The 24504-nt window shown below is 32.9% G+C and overlaps 1 protein-coding gene across 6 annotated transcripts in view; it reads left to right on the forward strand.

Annotated features, from left to right (window-relative positions):
* Positions 1-21538, forward strand: part of LOC139514237 (crossover junction endonuclease MUS81-like) — a 40772-nt gene extending 19234 nt beyond the window's left edge. For 3 of the 6 annotated variants that reach the window (XM_071303110.1, XM_071303115.1, XM_071303111.1), the window contains exons 12-21: positions 10083-10228; positions 10653-10950; positions 11480-11601; positions 13368-13480; positions 13743-13931; positions 14244-14339; positions 16496-16621; positions 17491-17594; positions 18134-18217; positions 21429-21538. In XM_071303110.1, the coding sequence (XP_071159211.1) occupies positions 10083-10228; positions 10653-10950; positions 11480-11601; positions 13368-13480; positions 13743-13931; positions 14244-14339; positions 16496-16621; positions 17491-17594; positions 18134-18217; positions 21429-21495 (1345 nt within the window). In that variant the 3' untranslated portion in view covers positions 21496-21538. The remainder of the gene's footprint in view (positions 1-10082; positions 10229-10652; positions 10951-11479; positions 11602-13367; positions 13481-13742; positions 13932-14243; positions 14340-16495; positions 16622-17490; positions 17595-18133; positions 18218-21428) is intronic. The other 3 variants (XM_071303113.1, XM_071303112.1, XM_071303114.1) reach the window with 2 other exon arrangements.
* The last annotated feature ends 2966 nt before the right edge of the window (positions 21539-24504 follow it).

Raw genomic sequence — 24504 nt, forward strand, 5'->3', positions numbered from 1 at the left:
GCCCTAAACAAGCATTTTTCTAGTTTCCAGACGATGACTTGTGTTTAAGTGTATGGATCTCTCTGAAATTGTACTACAAGTTTCCATACTACAAAAAAAGGCTGGGATTGAGTTTTGAGGATAATGCACCAAGGCAGTTTTCAAAAAGTTGGGAGGGGGTCCAATTTTTTTAAGGGGTTCATATTTTTTCAATATTTTTCAAATTTCAAATTCTGAAAAGTTTCAAGAAGAAATCTTCAATTGCACAGTATTGCCCAATAGATTTGTAAGAACTTTGACCACACCTATTTTGTGTCAGAAACCTATATTATGTCAAAAATTTGATCACAAAAAAAATTTATCATGTTTATACAGTATCAATCTTGATTATTGTGTCCAAATTTGTCCCAACATGGATATAGATTTAATTGCCTACATTACAGAAACATTTATCTATGAATAAAAGCAAATGTTCTGATCTCTCAATAATGTAGCAAGCACACTTACAGCACAATACATCCAAATAGACATCTAGAGTTAAACATAAAATACTAAGATATAATCAAATGAAATCTGGAGAAAATTACCACCTATGAATTTTACCATGCTTTTTAGCTCACCTGGCCCAAAAGGGCCAAGTAAGCTTTTCTCATCACTTGGTGTCCGTCGTCGTCCGTCGTCTGTCGTCTGTCGTTTAACTTTTACAAAAATCTTCTCCTCTGAAACTACTGGGCCAAATTAAACCGAACTTGGCCACAATCATCAATGGGGGGAAAAATGTGTCCGGTGATCCGGCCAACCAACCAAGATGGCTGCCATGGCTAAAAATAGAACATAGGGGTAACATGTCGATTTTGGCTTATATCTCTGAAACCAAAGCATTTAGAGCAAATATGACGTGGTTAAATTGTTTATTAGGTCAAGATCGGAGAACCCGTTCTTGGGTTGCTGCCCCTAAATTTAAGGAATAATTCTTTCATGCCATGCTCTATGCTCATTTTAACATGGGTAGGCATTATATTTGTTAATATCTTAATACCGAGCATTAGTGAGGTATTGAATGTTTACAAATATAATGCCTACCCAAGTTAAAATGAGCATAGAGCATGGCATGATAGAATTATTTCGATTCTAATAGGAATATTTTGAACTTTTGTACTTTGAAGCGGACCTAAAGTAGACGCTCAAAATGTTGCCATTTTGATTTGATGAACAAAAACGTTGTAGAAAAATCAACAGTTTAACAATAGAAAAAGAACAAAAACATTTAAACTTACTTTAAGAATGTTTTTTATTTAATTTCCCAGCGAGCAGCACCATACAAAATATCCATTTTGATCTCTGGCTTTGTTCAAAATTCATCTGACCTTGCAATTTCAATTGTGACGTCAATCACGTGCAGCCCCATTTTCTATTCGAATTAGAACATGGCTTTGTACCCAAAGCTAAAGCAGAACTTCATATTAGAATGGTAATTTTAGGGAAATTTTGCTGTTTTTGGTTATTATCTTGAATATTATTATCACTGGGGTAAATGTGATCTCCGTAACTGCAGTTACGTATATCCAAAGATGGCGAACGATGTTTCTGGTCAATATTTCTTTTGTCAATTGTGTTATAATTCTGTATTATTCTTCGGTATTTCGTGTCTTTTATAATGTATTACAATATTTGAAACTGAAATACTAAGTGTTTAATTCATAATTCAACCGCTAAATGGAGAAAACAGCCATTTAAAATATCGTGATGATATGGGTAACTGAAGTTAATAAATTTTTAATGATATACGTAACTGGAAGTATTGATATCCGTAACTGATTTTATTTTTAAATAGTTCAATCATGTTTGAAATGAAATAAATGTCTCCGGTTATTAAAATTGTAATAAATATGAATCAGAAATGATCATCGAAGTTCGAAGTCTTGAATTATTATGGAAAAAAGGCTTCCAATTCTTAATTTCTATATTGTCAGCAGCATGCATGCATAGTGAGCTAAAGGATTTGATAGCTTATTATAGATGAAATATAAGTAAAATTGAGAACGGACAGTACTTAAGCAAATGAAAAAAAATTCTCAAAAAACACCAAACGAATTGATAACAACTGTCGTATTCTTAATTTGGCACAGGCATTTCCTTAAGTAGAAAATGGTAGAGTATTAGCTGGTTGTACAACTAGCTAAGCCCCTAACTTGTATGATAGTCACATAGGATTCCATTATATTCACAATACATGTAATACAAAGCAAACAGACATGATAGGTCAGAAATCAAAATTTTGGGGAACAATGCATCTAAGTCAACAAAATTTTAAAATTTATCACACGATTAACAACTATTTCAACAGAGAAACACGTTAAAGATAGAGTTCATAAAACAAATTGGAGGGCAAGAGTACAAATTGACCATAGCACCATAGTACAATGGCTGTATGTATGAATACTGAGCCATCCCAAAAAATAATCAAACAGTACTATAGAGTTAAGGTTAACAATAAACATTTGGACAAAACAAAGTAGCACAAAATCACGTACATCAGATGATAAACAACAAATACATTAACAACATATTTCAAGACCCCCAAGAGAGACTGCGGTTGGAAAAATTGTCTCCATTGGTCTACCTCCACTTAAATTATAGTCATAGTGTTGTATCAGTTTTGCTGTCCGAGATGCACAAGTACGCATCCACTTCTGGTCAGAATGGGGACGTTAATTCAGATGCCACATGTTGAGTGAATTCCGTGCTCTTTGTAGCTAGGTTAATAACCCTTGTAACAAATCTTTGAGGGGTCCATAAATGGCCAGTGGCAAAGACAGACTCCCGTCCCTATCCAATCTGCCATACCCGTGGTAGACCAAATTTCTTTTACCTTTAACCGGGACGGCCTCTGATGCAAGACTTACCTACTTTATCTATATTTTTTAGCTCACCTGGCCCGAAGGGCCAAGTGAGCTTTTCCCATCACTTTGCGTCCGGCGTCCGGCGTCCTGCGTCCGTCGTCGTCCGTCGTCGTCCTGCGTCCGTCGTCGTTAACTTTTACAAAAATCTTCTCCTCTGAAACTACTGGGCCAAATTGAACCAAACTTGGCCACAATCATCTTTGGGGTATCTAGTTTAAAAAATGTGTGGCGTGACCCGGTCAACCAACCAAGATGGCCGCCACGGCTAAAAATAGAACATGGGGGTAAAATGCAGTTTTTGGCTTATAACTCAAAAACCAAAGCATTTAGAGGAAATCTGATGTGGGGTAAATATGTTTATCAGGTCAAGATCTATCTGCCCTGAAATTTAGATGAATCGGTCAACCTGTTGTTGGGTTGCTGCCCCTGAATTGGTAATTTTGAGGAAATTTTGCCGTTTTTGGTTATTATCTTGAATATTATTATAGATAGAGATAAACTGTGAACAGCAATAATGTTCAACAAAGTTAGATTTACAAATAAGTCAACATGACCGAAATGGTCAGTTGACCCCTTAAGGAGTTATTGCCCTTTATAGTCAATTTTTAACCATTTTTCATAAATCTAAGTAATCTTTTACAAAAATCTTCTCCTCTATAACTAATGGGCCAAATTAATCCAAAGTTGGCCACAATCATCTTTGGGGTATCTAGTTTAAAAAATGTGTGGTGTGACCCGGTCAACCAACCAAGATGGCCGCCACGGCTAAAAATAGAACATAGGGGTAAAATGCAGTTTTTGGCTTATAACTCAAAAATCAAAAAATTTAGAGGAAATCTGACATGGAGTAAAAATGTTTATCAGGTCAAGATCTATCTGCCCTGAAATTTTCAGATGAATCAGTCAACCTGTTGTTGGGTTGCTGCCCCTGAATTGGTAATTTTGAGGAAATTTTGCTGTTTTTGGTTATTATCTTGAATATTATTATAGATAGAGATAAACTGTAAACAGCAATAATGTTCATCAAAGTAAGATTTACAAATAAGTCAACATGACCGAAATGGTCAGTTGACCCCTTTAGGAGTTATTGCCCTTTATAGTCAATTTTTAACCATTTTTCGTAAATCTTAGTTATCTTTTACAAAAATCTTCTCCTCTGAAACTACTGGGCCAAATTAATTCAAACTTTGCCACAATCATCTTTGAGGTACCTTATTTCAAAAATGTGTCCCATGACCTGGCCATCCAACCAAGATGGCCACCACGGCTAAAAATAGAACAGGGGTAAAATGTAGTTTTTTACTTATAACTCTGAAACCAAATCATTTAGAGGAAATCTGACAAGGAGTTAAATTGTTAATCAAGTCAATATATATCTGCCCTGAAATATTCAAATGAATTGGACAACCGGTTGTTGGGTTGCTGCCCTCCAATTGGTAATTTTTAAAGAAATTTTGCTGTTTTTGGTTATTATCTTGAATACTATTATAGCGATAAACTGTAAACAGCGATAATGTTCATCAAAGTAAGATCTACAAGTAAGTCCATGACCTAAATGGTCAATTGACCCCTTAAGGAGTTATTGCCCTTTATAGTCAATTTTTAACAATTTTCATTAATTTGGTAAATTTATGTAAATTTTTACCAAATATTTTTCTCTGTTACTAATGGGCAAAGTTCATTATAGATATAATTGTAAGAAGCAAGAATGTTCAGTAAAGTAAGAACTTCAAACACATCACCATCACCAAAATACAATTTTGTCATGAATCCATTTGTGTCCTTTGTTTAATATGCACATAGACCAAGGTGAGCGACACAGGCTCTTTAGAGCCTCTAGTTTCTCTTCCTGAACATATATTTAATATAAAGAAAATGTGGTACCACTGTAATTGAGACACAAGAGACTAACTGACACAGAAATTAATATTTTGGTCACCATACGACATTTAACATTGATCAATGTCCATACCGCATAGTATGCTATAAAATATAATTCAAACAAGTCAACTAATGACCTAGGCCTTATTTAGGGGCCATTTTTTTTTTGAATAACGAAAAACACTGTAACAAATCACACCAATGCATTGCAGGCTCCTGATTGGTGTCAGACCTAGGCAAATACTGGATGTGGCGATGATAAACATGTTAACTGGCGGGATTAAGTGTGAAGAAATCTTAAACAGTAGATTTTTTTCTGATGTTGTTAGAACATTGTGGACATATTATTTTTGATCCCGATGATTTCATATATTTAGCTTAGCCATATTTGGCACAAGTTTTTGCAATTTTGGGTCCCTAATGCTTTTCAACTTTGTACTTGTTTCAAACGGCTTTTTAACTGTTTTGATATGAGCGTCACTGATGAGTCTTATTATGAAGACAAAACGCTAGTCTGGCGTATTAAATAATAGTCCTTGTACCTTTGATAACTATTTTACACCACTAGGTCGATGCCATGGCATGCACTACTGGTGGACGTTTCGTCCCCGAGGGTATCACCAGCCCTGTAGTCAGCACTTCGGTGTTGACATGAATATCAGTTATATGTCATTTTAATAATTTCCTGTGTACAAAATTTTGAATTTTTTTGAAAAACTCAGGATTTTCTTATCCCAGGAGTAGATTACATCAATCTAATTAAAACCCGACCTCTCATCGGTCCCGTTTTTAGCTCACCTGGCCTAAAAGGCCAAGTGAGCTTTTCTCATCACTTGGCGTCCGGCGTCCGTCGTCGTCCGTCGTCGTCCGTCGTCGTCCGTCGTCGTCCGTCGTCGTCGTTAACTTTTACAAAAATCTTCTCCTCTGAAACTACTGGGCCAAATTAAACCAAACTTGGCCACAATCATCATTGGGGTATCTAGTTTAAAAAATGTGTCCGGTGACCCGGCCAACCATCCAAGATGGCCGCCATGGCTAAAAATAGAACATAGGGGTAAAATGCAGTTTTTGGCTTATAACTCAAAAACCAAAGCATTTAGAGCAAATCTGACAGGGGTAGAATTGTTAAGCAGGTGAAGATCTATCTGCCCTGAAATTTTCAGATGAATCGGATAATCCGTTGTTGGGTTGCTGCCCCTGAATTAGTAATTTTAAGGAAATTTTGCTGTTTTTGGTTATTATCTTGAATATTATTATAGATAGAGATAAACAGGAAACAGCAATAATGTTCAGCAAAGTAAGATTTACAAATAAGTCAACATGACTGAAATGGTCAGTTGACCCCTTTAGGAGTTTTTGCCCTTTATAGTCAATTTTTAACCATTTTTCGTAAATCTTAGTAATCTTTTACAAAAATCTTCTCCTCTGAAACTACTTGGCCAAATTAATCCAAACTTGGCCACAATCATTTTTTGGGTTAGTAGTTTGAAAAATGTGTCCGGTGACCCGGTCATCCAACCAAGATGGCCGCCATGGCTAAAAATAGAACATGGGGTAAAATGCATTTTTTTGGCTTATAACTCAAAACCCAAAGCATTTAGAGCAAATCTGATATGGGGTAAAATTGTTTATCAGGTCAACATTTATCTGCTCTGAAATTTTCAGATGAATCGAACAACCCGTTGTTGGGTTGCTGACCCTGAATTGTTAGTTTTAAGGAAATTTTGCTGTTTTTGGTCATTATCTTGAATATTATTATTGAAAGAGATAAACTGTAAACAACAATAATGTTCAGCAAAGTAAGATTTACAAATAAGTCAACATGACTGAAATGGTCAGTTGACCCCTTTAGGAGTTATTGCCCTTTATAGTCAATTTTTAACCATTTTTAGCTCACCTGGCCCGAAGGGCCAAGTGAGCTTTTCCCATCACTTTGCGTCCGTCGTCCGGCGTCCGTCGTCCGTCGTCCGTCGTCGTCGTCCGTCGTCGTTAACTTTTACAAAAATCTTCTCCTCTGAAACTACTGGGCCAAATTAAACCAAACTTGGCCACAATCATCATTGGGGTATCTAGTTTAAAAAATGTGTGGCGTGACCCGGCCAACCAACCAAGATGGCCGCCATGGCTAAAAATAGAACATAGGGGTAAAATGCAGTTTTTGGCTTATAACTCAAAAACCAAAGCATTTAGAGCAAATCTGACGGCAGTAAAAGTGTTCATCAGGTCAAGATCTATCTGCCCTGAAATTTTCAGATGAATCGGACAACCTGTTGTTGGGTTGCTGCCCCTGAATTGATAATTTTAAGGAAATTTTGCTGTTTTTGGTTATTATCTTGAATATTATTATAGATAGAGATAAACTGTAAACAGCAATAATGTTCAGCAAAGTAAGATTTACAAATAAGTCAACGTGACCGAAATGGTCAGTCGACCCCTTTAGGAGTTATTGCCCTTTTTAGTCCATTTTTTACCATTTTTAGTAAATCTTAGTTATCCTTTACAAAAATCTTCTCCTCTGAAACTACTGGGACAAATTAATCCAAACTTGGCCACAATCATCATTGGGGTATCTAGTTTAAAAAATGTGTGGCGTGACCCGGCCAACCAACCAAGATGGCCGCCATGGCTAAAAATAGAACATAGGGGGTAAAATGCAGTTTTTGGCTTATAACTCAAAAACCAAAGCATTTAGAGCAAATCTGACAGGATAAAATTTTTCATCAGGTCAAGATCTATCTGCCCTGAAATTTTCAGATGAATCGAACAACCCGTTGTTGGGTTGCTGCCCCTGAATTGATAATTTTAAGGAAATTTTGCTGTTTTTGGTTATTATCTTGAATATTATTATAGATAGAGATAAACTGTAAACAGCAATAATGTTCAGCAAAGTAAGATCTACAAATAAGTGAACATGACCAAAATGGTCAGTTGACCACTTTAGGAGTTATTGTCCTTTATAGTCAATTTTTAACCATTTTTCGTAAATCTTAGTAATCTTTTAGAAAAATCTTCTCCTCTGAAACTACTGGGCCAAATTTAACCACACTTAGCCATAATCATCATTGGGGTATCTAGTTAAAAAAATGTGTCGGGTAACTCGGCCAACAAACCAAGATGGCGGCCATGGCTAAAAATAGAACATGGGGGTAAAATGCAGTTTTTGGCTTATAACTCAAAAACCAAAGCATTAAGAGCAAATCTGACTGGAAGTAAAATTGTTGATCAGGTCACGATCTATCTGCCCTGAAATTTTCAGATGAATTTGATAATCGGTTGTTAGGTTGCTGCCCCTGAATTGGTAATTTTGAGGAAATTTTGCTGTTTTTTTTGTTATCTTGAATATTATTATAGATAGAGATAAACTGTAAACAGCAATAATGAACAGCAAAGTAAGAACTAAAAATAAGTCACTATGACCAAAATAGTCGATTGACCCCCTAAGGAGTTATGGCCCTTCATAGTAAATTTTTAACAATTTTCTTAAAATTTGAAGATTTTCAATAACATTTTCCACAGAAAGTACTCTTATAGATAGAGATAATTGTAAGCAGCAAGAATGTTTAGTAAAGTAAGATCTACAAACACATCACCATCACCAAAACACAATTTTGTCATGAATCCATCTGTGTCCATTGTTTAATATTCACAAAGACCAAGGTGAGCGACACAGGCTCTTTAGAGCCTCTAGTTTGATATGCCGCGTGTTGAGATTACATTAGCCGTATTTGGCACAACTTTTTGGAATTTAGGGTCCTCAATGCTCTTCAACTTTGTTCTTGTTTTGGCTTTTTAACTGTTTTGATATTAGCGTCACTGATGGGTCTTATGAAGATGAAATGAGCGTCTGGCATATTGAATTATAATCCTGGTACATTTGATAACTATTTTGACGAATTTATGACAGATTTATTTCCGAAATAAATGATGGTCCGAACTATTTAATCGAGGGTAATGAATGAAGCAGAAACAACAAAATTCAACAGTTACGGATATCCTTCTATAACCATTTATTACAGTTACGTATATCAGCCTTTACAGTTACCCATATCCTCGGGATTTTTTTAAATGATGATTTCTCCATTTAGCGGTTGAACTATGACAAGAAACGTTGTATGTAAGTTTCAAACTTAGTAATACTTTAGATAGGATACGAAATACCGAAGAATAATACAGAATTATAACACAATTGACAAAAGAAATATTGACCAGAAACATCATCCGCCATCTTTGGATATACGTAACTGCAGTTACGGAGATCACATTTACCCCAGTGATTATAGATAGAGATAAACTGTCAACAGCAATAATGTTCAGCAAAGTAAGATCTACAAATCAGTCACATGACCAAAAGGATCAGTTGACCCCTTAAGGAGTAATTGCCCTATATAGTCAATTTTTAACAATTTTTAGTCATTTTTGTAATCTTTTACAAAAAACTTCTCCTCTGAAACTACTAAGACAAATTTAACCAAACTTGTCCACAATCATTATTAGGGTATCTAGTTTAAAAAAGGTGTCCAATGACCCTGCCCGTGAACCAAGATGGCCGACATGGCTAAAAATAGTACATAGGGTAAAATGCGGGTTTTGGCTCATATCTCTGAAACCAAAGCATTTAGAGGAAATCTGTTCATTAGGTCAAGATCTATCTGCCTTAAAATTTTCAGACCAATCGGGCAACTTTTTGTTGGGCTGCTGCCCCTGAATTGGTAATTTTAAGAAAATTTTGTAGCTTTTGGTTATTATCTTAAATATTATTATAGATAGAGATAAACTGTAAATAGCAATAATGTACAGCAAAGTAAGAACTACAAATAAGTCAACTTGACACCTTTAGGAGTTATTGTCCTTTATATTCAATTTTAACAATTTTCATAAATTTTGTAAATTTTTGTAAGATTTTACTTAATATTTTCCACTGTCACTTCTGGGCCAATTTCATTATAGATAGAGATATTTGTAAGCAGCAAGATTGTTCAATAAAGTAAGATCTACAAACACATTACCAACACAAAAACACAATTTTGTCATGAATCCATCTGTGTCCTTTGTTTAATATGCACATAGAGCGACACAGGCTCTTTAGAGCCTCTAGTTTCTCTTGCATCCATAAAATTAAATGATATTCAAACGTTTATAAACATAATTGCTAAAAATATACTTCTACATTTGATTTCTCAAGATTAATGACATCAATGACAAAGGTGCTTTATGGTTATGCGAACAAGCTTTTTCATTTATATCATTTACAAACACAATTAAGGATTATGTAGAGTTTGAATACATTTTTTATTGATGTTTTTATAATTATTAAAACAGACCAATGACAGACCATGTTTACGCCTACATCAGAGACAGTGATGCACCAGATGTAGCACCAGGTGTTCCACCTTTACCAACTCTAAATAACACACCAGATAATGAAGTTCATCATCCGATACCAAACATCACTGATCATATACCAGGTAAATTGTTTTGAACATGCATAGCCATTGCAAGAATGAAGCTATGACTTGAAATATCAATATAATCTACATATAAAACATTATTTTAAATCAACAAATTTAAAATTTATGCCATAGATTTTTTCAAATGTATATGTTCATATTGTCTTTAAAACTATTATTTAAACTATAAAAGTAACTAAGTCCATGTAAATAAAATTGAGAAATAATCTCAAAATCAAGTAATAAAGAATCAATTTGATATGATTAATTAGTTCATTTGATTTATTGTAAAACTAGGATTACATTTAAAAAAAAATGCCTTATTTCAAAAAGTTTCCAATATTACAGAAATCCTTTTTTTTTTTTTTTAAGTCTATGATGACACAATCAAAATATAAGATAGATGCATTCTCATTTAATTAAAAGCTATTTTATATTTTAGTTCAAGAAGCACAAAAATCTGTTAAGGAGAAGAAACCTAGACAAAAAAAGCAGAGTTCTATGGCAAATCCATCAGCAGAACTAAAATTACTTCCCTTGTTAAATGATTTACCTCCCATTCCTTCTTTTTCAAAGTTTCAAGAAACCATAGATTTAGATTCTCAGAGTTCCCAGAGCTCTATAAAGAGCATCAGTTCAGTATCATCAACATACAGTTTACCAAGACCAGATTTTTCACTAAGACCAGGGCAGTTTGAAATAGTTTTGTGCATTGATAATAGAGAATTTTATGGAGGAGGGTAGGTGTTTTTTTTAATATTAAAAGGAAATACTGCTAGACTCTTCATTTACTGCATCGAGCAACATGATATGTAGATTGTTTCTAGCTCAAATTATAGTTGCTTGTACTAGTTGCACTTTGCATTATAATCAATCTTATTTTTAGATATCTGTATTTTAATAATCACAAAAGTTGCACAGAAAATGTCTAAAATGAAAAATGGAAAGCTCTGTGTTTTGGAGAAAAAAAATGAACAAAATTAAACTAAATAATTGTATTATGCACAATTTCGATTAATAAATTTGTCGACAGCTTGTTGTTACTCAACATGGGTTAATTGGAGATGAATTACCAATAAATACAAGTTTTGTTTTTATTGAAAATCAAATGCTTCAATTAGGGAATTAGTTTTTTTAACTATTATTTCGAAATTTAATGATGTGATAAGACACACTGCATTTGACAAGTACACTTATTGTTTTAATATCAACAATTACATGTATATAGACAATCTTCATTTATATATTTTTTTTCCAATAACAAAACAGAAAGAAAGGCAGTAAGAATTTGCTACCAGATCTCATGAAGAATGGTATAAACTGTGATTTAAGAGAATTGCAAGTTGGAGACTTATTGTGGCTTGCTAGAGAAAAACCAGAATACTCCCAAAGTAAAACTCTTTATTATATTTGCTTGAAAAAGTTGTTTTTATTGATGAAAAATGTTTTACTAAAAGGTGCATGTATAACAGAAGTTTTCAGATTCAATGATTCAAAAGAGTGTTATGGAGTTTTACTTCTGCCTGTCCATTGGTCTACTCATCCTCATTTTGGACCTTGCATTAATTCTTGTACAATAATATTCCTAAGAGCATGCATGGATATAAATTAATAAATAAATTTGGTGTTTTTACTGTCTTCTGATTGGTTAAAATTATTAGTTTTATTTTCAATGTTGTCAATTTTGATGGCGACACCCCCACTCTGACGTTGTGTATTCATACGCCAACATGTGTGTACGTTGTTATTGTTAATATAAATTATATAAAAAGTTCTTTGAGCCTTATTTTTGATAGACATTTATTTATAATGAATGGCAATAATTTATTTTGATTTTATTAACCGGATTTTTGTGACAAAAATGTTGGTTATTGATTTGGGGATGTACGGCGGGTGGTTGTCGGGCGGGCCGGCAGGCGGCAATCAAATGTTGTCCGTGCATTAACTCATGAACCGTTCGGTTCAACCAAAGCTTTTAGAATTTTAATATGTTATTACTGACAACTATACGAAGGTCAAGTTCAATAATGGCGATTTTGACTTTTACCGTTCAGGAGTTATGGTTCTTGAAAAATTGAAAAATGGAGTTTCCAGTCGTGTCCGTGCATTTACGCATGAACCATTCAACCAAAGCTTCCCAAATTTTAATATGTTGTTACTGATGACAGAATGGAGGTCAAGTTTAATAATGACGATTTTGATTTTTACCGTTTAGGAGTTATGGTTCTTGAAAGATTGAAAAATGGAGTTTCCAGTCGTGTCTGTGCATTTATGCATGAACTGTTCTATCAAAGCTTCCGAAATTTTAATATGCTGTTACTGATGACAAAATGGAGGACAAGTTCAATACTGACGATTTTGACTTTTACCGTTCAGGAGTTATGGTTCTTGAAAGATTGAAAAATGGTGTTTCCCGTCGTGTCCGTGCATTTTCTCATGAACCATTCAACCAAAGCTTTTGAAATTTTAATATGTTGTTACTGATGACAAAATAGAGGTCAAGTTCAATAATGACGATTTTAACTTTTACTGTTCAGGAGTTATGGTTCTTGAAAGATCGTAAAATGGCGTTTCCATTCATGTTGTTGCATTTACTCATGAACCATTCAATCTAAGCTTTTCAAATTTTAATATGTTGATACTGATGACAAAATGGAGGTCAAATTTGATATTGACGATTTTCACTTTCACCATTCATCAGTAATGGTTCTTGTGATATTGCCAGGACACAAATAAATGTTAATAAATCCGGTTTGCTGTCGTTGTGACAGCCTCTTGTTGAACCATAAAACTAATTTTTGACTCTTCACATTTTATATAATCCGCTTTGCGGATTATTCAATGTGAAGAGTCAAAAATTAGTTTTATGGTTCAATAAATTCAAAATAGATAATAGCCGTTCATTAAATGAGTAACAGCTCAGAGTACATTTCTATCTCCAAAGCTTGATAAAAATTTAAAACAACATCGTTCTGCCTCATATATTGTTGGTTCATGTATACCTTTTTCCAATGTTTTCCTGAAATCAACAATGTTTTCAGCCTTTAACATGCATTTTTGAACACATAGATCAATTTTATTTTACAAATTCTTACTCCTTTAGTTTTCCTTACTATGACACCATTATAAATGCAATGAATGAGTTTATGTATTCCAGATTTTATGCCAGATCATAAACCAAAAGAACTTGTTTTAGACTATATTGTGGAGAGAAAAAGAATGGATGATTTAGTACACAGTTGTACAGATGGTAGACTGAAAGATCAAAAGGTGAATTGTGTAATCTGTTTACTTTGAAAATTTGACTTTACAACTTTACACTTTCACGCTCAACTCAAGTTCATCAGATTGTTAAAAATAAAAATTTTAAATAATTTTAGAATTGTTTTTATTATCTTACCCTAGAAATATAAAACCTGCACAATTCAATCAGATTGTACAATGCCTTTAAATATTCACTAAAGCAACTGTAAAAAATGTATGTAGTAAAAATAAATAGTTGAGTATATTTTATGATAATTTATTTTATTAGTTCAGATTGAAACACTGCGGTTTAAGATGTCCTATATTTTTGGTAGAAGATCATGGATCCATGCAACACTTCAGTATCCCAGAGAGCACAATCAAACAAACAATGACCAATCTTACAGTAAGATCTGAATTACAAATTTACTTCAGTATCCCAGAGAGCACAATCAAACAAACAATGACCAATCTTACAGTAAGATCTGAATTACAAATTTACTTCAGTATTCCAGGGAGCACAATCAAACAAACAATGACCAATCTTACAGTAAGATCTCAATTACAAACTTAATGATCTTCAAATAAGATAATGGTTACAAATTTAAACAAATCTTTCAATAAGAATTCAAAACAAATCATAACTTATCTTATCAAAAAATCTCGTTCAACAATCTGAGTAATATTGTGGTAATGATTTATTAAATAACTTTTGCATGCAGGTGCAAATAATAGTTTTTAGTCTGAATATTCTGTATTTGATATATAATGGAGATTCAATGATTTGTAGGTTATAGATGGATTTCAATTGAAAAGAACAAAAGGCAGTAAAGAAACAGTGGCATATCTAACAGTTATGACAAGACATCTTCAACGATTATATAGGGTTTGTTGAAAATACCCTAAGACTTCTGATATCTTTTACCATCCCCAAGTTGTACACCCATGTTTCCAAGTACAACAAATTTCTGTTTAATGCCAGTCTTCTGAAATGATTTGATCAATTTGAACATGCACTTGTGCTTAAGGTCAAGTAACTTAATAAAATAATGTCACCAAATTTGACTTGCTACATTTTAAACCATTTATTTTAGAGTTATTTTCCCTGAAATGTTGATTTTTAACTTTTTGGGGCATTTTCTTGCCATTGTTTCAAAAACTATAGAAGCTAGCTAACTTAAAAGTGTAAATTGCAAAAATTATCTGACAGCATGACAAGATGCATCAAGCCTGAATAGGAGTTATTGCCCTGTGATATTAACAATATTTAGAAATTTAAAGATTTTGAGTTACTTTAGTGATTATGTTATGCTGAATTATACTTAATTATACCCCCACTTTGAAAAAGGGAGGGTATACTGTTTTATCTCCGTCTGTCCGCCCGTCAGTCTTATGAATATTTTCGTTGCAATTTTCTTAGTAACTACAATGCCAGGATTTCTGAAATTTGGTTTCAAGGTGTATATAAGTCAGCTATACCGTGTGATGTGTTTTCAGATTCATCACTCGACAACTTTCTGTTTACTGAACACTTGTATCATTTTACACATGATGGCCAAGTCGAAAATTTTTGTCGCATTTTTCTCAGGAACTCCAATGCCAGGATTTCTGAAATTTGGTTTCAGGGTTCATATAAGTCAGCTATACCATGTGATGCAGTTTCAGATTCATCACTCAACAACTTTCTGTTTACTGAACACTTGTATCATTTTACACATGATGGCCAAGTCGAAAATTTTCGTCACATTTTTCTCAGGAACTCCAATGCCAGGATTTCTGAAATTTGGTTTCAGGGTTCATATTTATAAGTCAGCTATACCATGTGATGCGTTTTCAGATTCATCACTCAACAACTTCCTGTTTACCAAACACTTACATATTTTACACTTTTAACATTATCCACTTGCAGTGGGGGTATCAGCAGTGAGCAGTAGCTCACAGTAACACTTGTTTCCCCATAGTTTGCAATGTAGTAAGAAAACACTTATTGAAATCCAAATTGATTATTTATTCACTGAAAATATCTGATAAAAGCCTGTCTTTTAAATAAAAATTCGTAAGGGTTCCGCGGAACCCAGTGTCTCGCCTACTTTTGCTGTTAATCGCAGGCTCAACAAAAATGAGGGAAAAAAATCAATAAAAATATTCTCTAGATACTATCTTTTGATTGTAAGAAGCTTCTGTCCAAGTTTGGTAAAGATCCAGGATAGTTTATGAATCTAATAAATGTTTTAAAAACTTTAACTGCAGACTGTATGTAATGTTAACTAAAAGAGAAACTAAGTCCATTTATAAGTAAAATACAGATACACAGGTACAAATTTTTCACAAAATTTCCTTCTAGATACTAACTTTTGATCATAAACAAGCTTCTGTCCAAGTTTGGTACAAATCCAAAATAGTATAAGAAAGTTATTAAAGCTTTAAAAACTTTAACCACAGAGTGAATGTATTGTTTCTTGGCAGAAAATCTAAGTCCATTTAAAAGTAAAATACGGAAAAAATGGATTTGATTTTTTTACAAAATTTACTTCTGGATACTATCTTATGATCATAAACAAGCTTCTGTCCAAGTTTGGTACAATTCCAGGATAGTTTAAGAAAGTTATTAAAATTTTAAAAACTTTAACCACAGAGTGAATGTGTTGTTTCCTGGCAGAAAATCTTAAGTCCATTTAAAAGTAAAATACGGAAAAACGGATTAATTTATTTTACAAAATTCATTTCTGGGTACTATCTTATGATCATAAACAAGTTTCTGTCCAAGTTAAGTAGAATTCCAGGGTAGGTTAAGAAAGTTATTAAAATTTCAAAAACTTTAACCACAGAGTGAATATTTGTGGACGATGCTGACACGATGGAATTTAGGATCGCTATGTCTCGCTTTTTCAACTATCGACAAAAATGAATATTTTTTTTTAATATTATGTGATCAGTATAAAAAGGGATGAGACAAGATTATTCTCTATTTAAGACAAAAGAAAAAATGTTAAAGTTTGATTTCTATTCAGATATTTGTTCAACCTTGTCTTTTATTTTCAGAACAAAACATTACATGCCTGTAGTGTTGATGAAATTCAAGAATATAACAAAATTTTTGATATCAACGACAGTGAACAAAAGCTTATCACATTTGAACATTTCAATGTAGGATCAGTAAAGTCAAAGGTAAATAGAAAAGAACATTTAAAAGTAAATAAAACACAGACTTTTGTCTTACCTGGGACTTTTCATTACATTTGTGAGACATAAATATGTTCATCTCTAAATTGCATTATCTTCTTTTAAAAACCTGAAAATTTAGAAGGTAGAACTTGACAAAACATTTTGTTTATAGATAGCTTATGGTTTGACATATGTCATATGCTATGAGTAAAAGGACATGTATAATTCTGTCTATATAATCTGTTGTTGTGTGTCTTTCTCTTAAGTGTTACTTAATCTCAAGCTTCTTTCATTGTTTAAAGCTCACTTAGTTTTGGTGCTTTGGTCATTTCCTAATTCTTATTAATAATATGCTATTGGTAACTCTAGTTAGGTTTGTAGAATTATTGTAGTTGGATATGTTTCCTTATCAGAATTCATTTGATCATCTCTTATTTTCATGGTTCAATTGTTTATTTTAAGTTTTGTGCCTCTTTAATTAATCCATTACTTGTTTCTAAAATAGAAGTGATTCACTTGACCTTTACATCATCTTTTCTATTCATTGTTCAACATTAAAATTTTGCCCCTAATTCATGTAGTACTTTTCATTTTATTTTGACTATATTCTGAAATACAGAGACAGACATATTCTGTTAAGGTTTTCATATTTTTACTAGTTTTAAATCTGACATGCAATATATTAATAGTTGTGTAAAGAAATGTTGATATATATTCCAGTGTGAATTCAAATTCAATTTGTGCATAAACAAGATGCAATTTTATTTTTTCATAATTTCTTAAAAAAAATTGATAGGTAAAGTCATCATTTTGTATGAAGAATAAATTTTATAGGCAATTTAGCTAGATGGAGTAAACTTGTGTATTTATAGATATTGACAGTACAAGAAATGTTTGGTAAACAGCTGATACAACTATACAGAATGTCTGCAGAGAAAGCTAAAGCTATCAGTGATAAATATAATACTCTGAAACAGTAAGTATTTTGTTACATACTTTTATCAATTTATAGATGATTTATTCATGCTAATGATGTAATTGGGGTATCACATTTCTTAATTTCAAGATTTTGAATTCTGATTGCATTTTATGAAATTGCATTCTTTAATTCTGCATTTCATCTGCTGTTTATCAATCCCATGAATAAATATACACAATGAGTATTGAATTAACAGTTATAGAATAAAACAGTTGATTTCTAAAGAAAAAAATTAAGGTGTCAAATTACTGAACAATTGTTTTAACAAAGTTAAACAATCTTTTGTCTCCATTTTTATGCACATGGTTCATGATTCTGTGTTGATTGGTTATCAAGGTCATGATGGGTAAACTTCTGCACTTTAACCTGAATGTTAATTATCAACCAATATTTGTTGTCCACTACAAGTTCTGGATTTGTAAAAAATGACCAAAGAGGACATTAGTTTGTATATATGCATCCATTGGCTCAAATATCTTGAACATTATAATCACCAGAAACTCGTTTGATATGACTCTTAATTTTTTTCAATACAGGTTGTTGTATTCATATAATGAATGCAGAACAGAGAAGGATAAAGAATTAATGCTTAGTGGAATAAAATGTGGCAAGGCAATGAGGTATGTAGAAATTGTCCAGATGTTACCTAAAGTTGAATTAGATTTTTGTCGAGCCTGCAACTTTTGTTGCAGAAAGCTCGACATAGGGGTAGTGATCCGGCGGCGGTGTTAGCTAACTTCTTAAAAGCTTTATATTTTAGAAGGTGGAAGACCTTGATGCTTCATATTTTGTATATAGATGCCTCATGTTACGAAGTTTTTGTCAGTCACATGTCCATTGTCCTTGACCTCATTTTCATGGTTCAGTGACCCCTTGGAAAAAAAGTTCAGATTTTTTGTAATGTTGAATTCTCTCTCAATATACATAATAGGATAATTATATTTGGTATGTGCATACCTTGTAAGGTCCTCATGACCGTCAGACCGTTTTCACTTGACCTCGACCTCATTTCATGGATCAGTGAACAAGGTTAAGTTTTGATGGTCAAGTCCATATCTCAGATACTTTAAGCAATAGGTCTAGTATGTTCGGTGTATGGAAGGACTGTAAGGTGTACATGTCCAACTGGTAGGTGTCATCTGACCTTGAACTCATTTTTCATGGTTCAGTGGTTCACTGATTTTGTAAGAGTTCAACTCTACGTACAACAGTAAATGATACATGTATTTCTTCGTTAAAGTATTCACCACAGCATAGCATTCTCTGATTTTCAATATTTTGATCAGTTGAATAAGAAAATTGAGATTTAGAAATGTACATACCTTTTGAAGCGGTGACAATTACTCCACTCAAGCACAACCGGAAAATCCTCTCACGGTTTTCATTGCAGAACCAAATGTTCTGCGTGTGTAGATTACCAGCCGTGTTATATTTAGGAGTATCAACATAATATCAATGATTAGTAAAGAAGGCGAGACATTTCAGTGTGTGCACTCTTGTTAAAAATTTCTCTTCTTACTTGATAATTGGGCAGAAGTAGTGAACATAAGAACTATTATCAGGGAACAGAAAAATACAAAAAAGCACAGAATTCCTGTAATGAACCATGCACTAGATAAATCATTAATAGCAACTAAGAAATGGCTGTAATGTGACAATATATTTCCCATCTAATTGATTTGGTACTGAGGGCCCTCGATATAGGTTTGTATTTTTCTGTTCCATGATAATAGTTTTAATGATCAACAAGAGGCTGTCAGAGTAACAGCAAACCGGATTTATAAACATTTATTTGTGTCCTGGCATTTTTCAATATCACAAGAACCATAACTCCAGAACGGTGAAAGTGAAAATCGTCAATATCAAAATTGACCTCCATTTTGTTATCGGTTACAATAACAACATCAAAATTTGAAAAGCTATAGTTGAATGGTTTATGAGTTAAAGCACTGACATGACTGGTAAGACCATTTTTCAATCTTTCAAGAACCATAACTTCTGCACAGTGAAAGTGAAAATCTTCAATATCAAATTTGACCTCCATTTTGTCATCAGTAACAACATAATAAAATTTGAGAACCATAACTCCTGAACAGGAAAAGTAAAAATCGCCATTATTGAACTTGACCTTCATTTTGTCATCAGTAACAACATATTAAAATTTTAAAAGCTTTGGTTGAATGGTTCATGGGTCAACTGGAAACACCATTTTTCAATCTTTCAAGCACCATAACTCCAGAACAATAAAAGTAAAAATCGTCATTATTGAACAAGACCTCAATTTTGTTGTCAGTAACAAGATATTAAAATTGTAAAAGCTGTGGTTGAAAGGTTCATGATTTAATGCACAGACAACATTTGGCTGTTGACCGCCCGCCCGACACACATCCAAAATCAATAACCGATATTTTCGTCAAAAATCTGGTTAATAATTGTCTTTGTTGGAATTGAATTGAATAAGTTATCATGTTTAAGCATATTTAAGTTACCTGTATTGTTCTTCAGTTCAATTATGAGACTTTCAAGAGTTTATGGGACTAAATGCAACAGGTGATTCAATTGTAAACAAGCTTTTTGTTTCAGTGTTGAAATTTCTTCCCAGAGATTTGATGTGTTTTCATCTCCTGAAATGTCAGGAATATTTCAGCTATTCATTTAAGACAATTTTACTAAATTTTAATTATGTATATTTTGGCCTTGTTCCTGTTGATTTTGCATCATATAAGTTGTCACCATGATCTGTGTTTTTCTGCGGTTATTTTTGTCCTGTCATTAGCATTTAATAAATACATATAATAGTATTCTAGTAATTTGAGTAATATTTGCATTGAAAAACATTTACTCTCACCAGTAACAGCCATTGCTACTTGGATATGAAGCAAATATATAGGCTTGTGGAAAACTCATCCATTGTAATAACAACAGTTCTGCATTATGATTGCTTTCATTTTTAGATGACAATTGTAGCTGCATAATTTTTCTTATTTACCAAGTAAAATAAGATTAATACTTTGAAGAATTAAAACTTGTATTTACCAAGTAAAATATGATGAATTACTTTGAAGAAATAAAACTATTGTATTTACCATGTAGAATAATATAGGGTTATTGCATGAATATTGGGGAATATTGTCTCGAGTAGAATTTTATATTGCATGAGCTTGCAAGTGCAATATATGTTCTACGAGGGACAATATTCCCCAATATTCATGCAATAACCCTTTTATTGTATAGCCATATAATATTTGAAAGTAAACATTGGTTTAAACTAAGATTTTGTCGTTGATGACGTCATGAATTATGAAGATTTATTGCACTAGTGCAATATTAGAATTTATTCCATATTGATTAAATTTTAGTAGGTTTCTCTATATGAATGGGATTTTTGAATAAAAAAGCATATTCACCTGAGAAAGTGTTATTCACCGCGCTAAACGTCACACACTTTTACATGCAACGTTATGGTAAACATTTTCATGTACAATTTGTTTTGGTACATGTTTGTCATCAAATACATTTTCTTCTCTCGGAATATGGAATAAAACAATTACTGTCTTTTGTTTCGATAAATATGGGGTTTAATTGACTTTTGAAAAACTGATATTCACTTCGGCCGTCGGCCTCAGTGAATATCATTTTTTCAAAAGTCAATAAAACTGCATATTTACCTCATCAAAAGACAGTAATTGTATATTATTGCACGCTAACTTTTGGTTACTTTCTGTGGGAAATATTATATTGCTATGCAATAAAATGAATTACTTTGAATAATAAAACTGTTGTGCAAATACAATAATATGCATGTACTATGAAGTTTAATTTCTTTTTTAGGAACTTGGGAGCATCACAGAGTCGACAGATATATCAACTTTACTGTACAACTGGACCGTTAACTTAAACAAATAAGTCATAAATGAAGATTCAATATATTCTAGTCAAGATTACTGAGTTTATTTTTTTGCCACACAAGCAACAAGTTGCCCCAACCCCACCCCCCAAAACTGAAACAAATTGTTCCCTGTCTGTCTGTCCTTTTGGAGTATATACATGCATAATTGATGGATTGGGTTTCCAGATAACTTCTCCTAAAGTTTGAATGCCTGGAAGTTTTCACTTTGCTGGCTGTTTGTACATATATTGATTGTGTGCATGTGGTCAGGGTTTTGATTTCTATTAATTTTTGCTCTTTTAGGAGATAGTTGAACTTTGTCGTTTTTGGAGTATATACATTCAAAAGGGGTGCATTTCATTTCTGGATAACTCCTCCTACAGTTTGAATCATTGGAAGTTTTCACTTTGCTGGCTGGGTGTACATATATTGAAGGTGTGCATGTGGTCAGGGTTTTGATTTTTATTAATTTTTGCTCTTTTGGGAGATAGTTGAACTTTATCATTTTTTACTTGTATAAGAGGTTCTCCTACAGTGAGCCATAAACCTTTATGCACCATGCTCAACTTTGTGTATTTTAAAATAAAACTTTGCATCTGCGGGGGCATCATTCGTCTCTCCCAAACACAATAATATCTCAAAGAAGTTTCACATTGACTTTGTTATAATACTAGTAGTTACTTCAGAGTGAGGCATCACTTTGTCTAGTTAACTTTTATTGCAGAAAGCGCAACATAGGTATAGTGATCTGGCGGCAGCAGCGTTAACTAACTTCTTAAAAGCTTTATATTTTAAAAGATGGAAACCGGGATGCTTCATACTTTGTATATAGATGCCTTATGTTTTGAAGTTTCCGTCTGCCACATGTCCATTGTCCTTGACAAGTGACTAAATGAAAAAAAAGATATAACATTTTTTTTTGAAATTTTAATTTCTTTCTAATTTTGAGCAATAGATAACTATTTATGGTATGTGCGTACCTTGCAAGGTATTCCTGCTGTCAGATAGTTTTCACTGAAAGTCTACCTCATTTCATGGATAAGTGAACAAGGTTAAGATTTGATGGTCAGTCCATATCTCAGATACTATAAGAAATAGTTCTTGTATATTTGGTGTATGGAAGGACTGTAAGGTGTACATGTCCAACTGGCAGGTGTCATATTTTTTGTTATTAATTGAAATTGGTGTTGATGGAAGATCTTTAATAGTATATAAAATAGGGAGATGTCGTATGATTAAAGTAAAAGTTTGAATACCTTGTCCAGAAAGAGATGGCACGGTGGAAACTAAAATTGAGTTCGCAATAACATTTCTATAATCTGTGATACAACATATTGTTCAATGATGAAAACCATAAATATTTGGTTTATTTGTGATTTGGTTGCTATCTTATTGACATACAACCCATTTCTTTAACCATTTATATAGGTGCCTTAGTAGACTGAAATTTTGACTGGAATATTTCAGTTTTGCTGATATTCTTAAATTTTAAATATAGCAGTTGACAAAAGGAAAGTAATCTAAAAGCTCTTTTGCATGATAGCAAACACAATAGATTTCTAATTTCCTACCATGTAAGACCCTCATGGGTAGTCAAAGTCATTAAAAACCATCATTGGATTTCAAATTTGGTCTTTCACCACCTCGGGTGCAGAATTTTCTCATTGTGTTGAAAACCCATTGTTGGCCATTGGCTGTTTTCTGCTCTTTGGTTTGTTTGTTGTCTCTGACATTCCCCATTGTCATTCTTAATTTTATTTGAGACTGCTACACAGCAAAACAAAACTCTGAATTTGGAGGGGAGACAAAACAACAAATGTTAATGTGAACATTTATCTGTTGTGTTATTTTGAAATGGTTCAATGTAAAATTGTGTCCCATAGCAATCTCAGATAGCAATGGCCTTCTTTGATTTCAGATTGGCACTAAAATGTAGGAAAAGAAGATAACATCCTGAGTTTATCTTTGGTCTCATCTGTACAGCACTTTGTATTTAGGAGCAGTTGATTTGTATTTCCTGGAAGTTTTTATTATAAAACTTGTGTTCTTTAAGAGCTCATACACACACTCTTGAACATTGAGAATCCAGCAATTAATCTTATCTTTGGCCCCATAATTTTTATGATATTTCCTTAATATCTGATGTTTAATTATTATTTATTGACAAATTTCTGGACAGCTACATGTATCAATAAATCCATCTATCTTGGGTATTAAAATCACAATTCAAGATTTGACCTATCTTTTGTTGCGTAAATATCTATATGTTTTCTGTGAAGCAATCTCCAGTAAAATGTAGGTTACAAGGAATCCTAAACTAATCATTTTGAACTACCAGTAGTTGCTAAAACACAATAAAATATAAACAACTTTCATCTATAAAAGTGGAAAAAAACTTTTAATATAAAACATTGTGTATAAGTGAATATGACAGTAAAAATGAACACCACTTGACTTAACTATAATACTGTAGGTTTACCTCAAAATAAGGCTTAATTTTAAGAGATTTCAGAAGGAGCAATTCAACATGTTTCTAAACCTTGTGTACATATATATAATGCATTTGTTATGGTTGATAGAACATTCATATCATTTTCCTATAATTTTTTAAGGGAAAATGTACAAGTTGTTAGATCAGAAATCACAATAAGGTTTATATGTAAATAAAACCCTGATATGTATATGCTTAGATATGACATCAATATAAATATAAAATTCACTTTCACACATTATAACATTAGTAAACAAGAATGTGTCCCAAGTACACAGGCCCCATCCGCACTATCATTTCCTATGTTCAGTGGACCGTGAAATTGGGATAACTTGGCATTAAAATTAGAAAGATCATATCATGGGGAACATGTTTACTAAGTTTCAGGTTGATTGGACTTCAACTTCATCAAAAACTACCTCAACCAAAAACTTTAACCTGAACTGGGACAAACAGAATAACGGACAAACGGACGTACATACAGACCAGAAAACATAATGCCCATAAATGGGGCAAAAAAATGTAGG

Source organism: Mytilus edulis, chromosome 3 (genome assembly GCF_963676685.1).
Source record: "Mytilus edulis chromosome 3, xbMytEdul2.2, whole genome shotgun sequence".
Classification (NCBI taxonomy): Eukaryota; Metazoa; Mollusca; class Bivalvia; order Mytilida; family Mytilidae; genus Mytilus; species Mytilus edulis.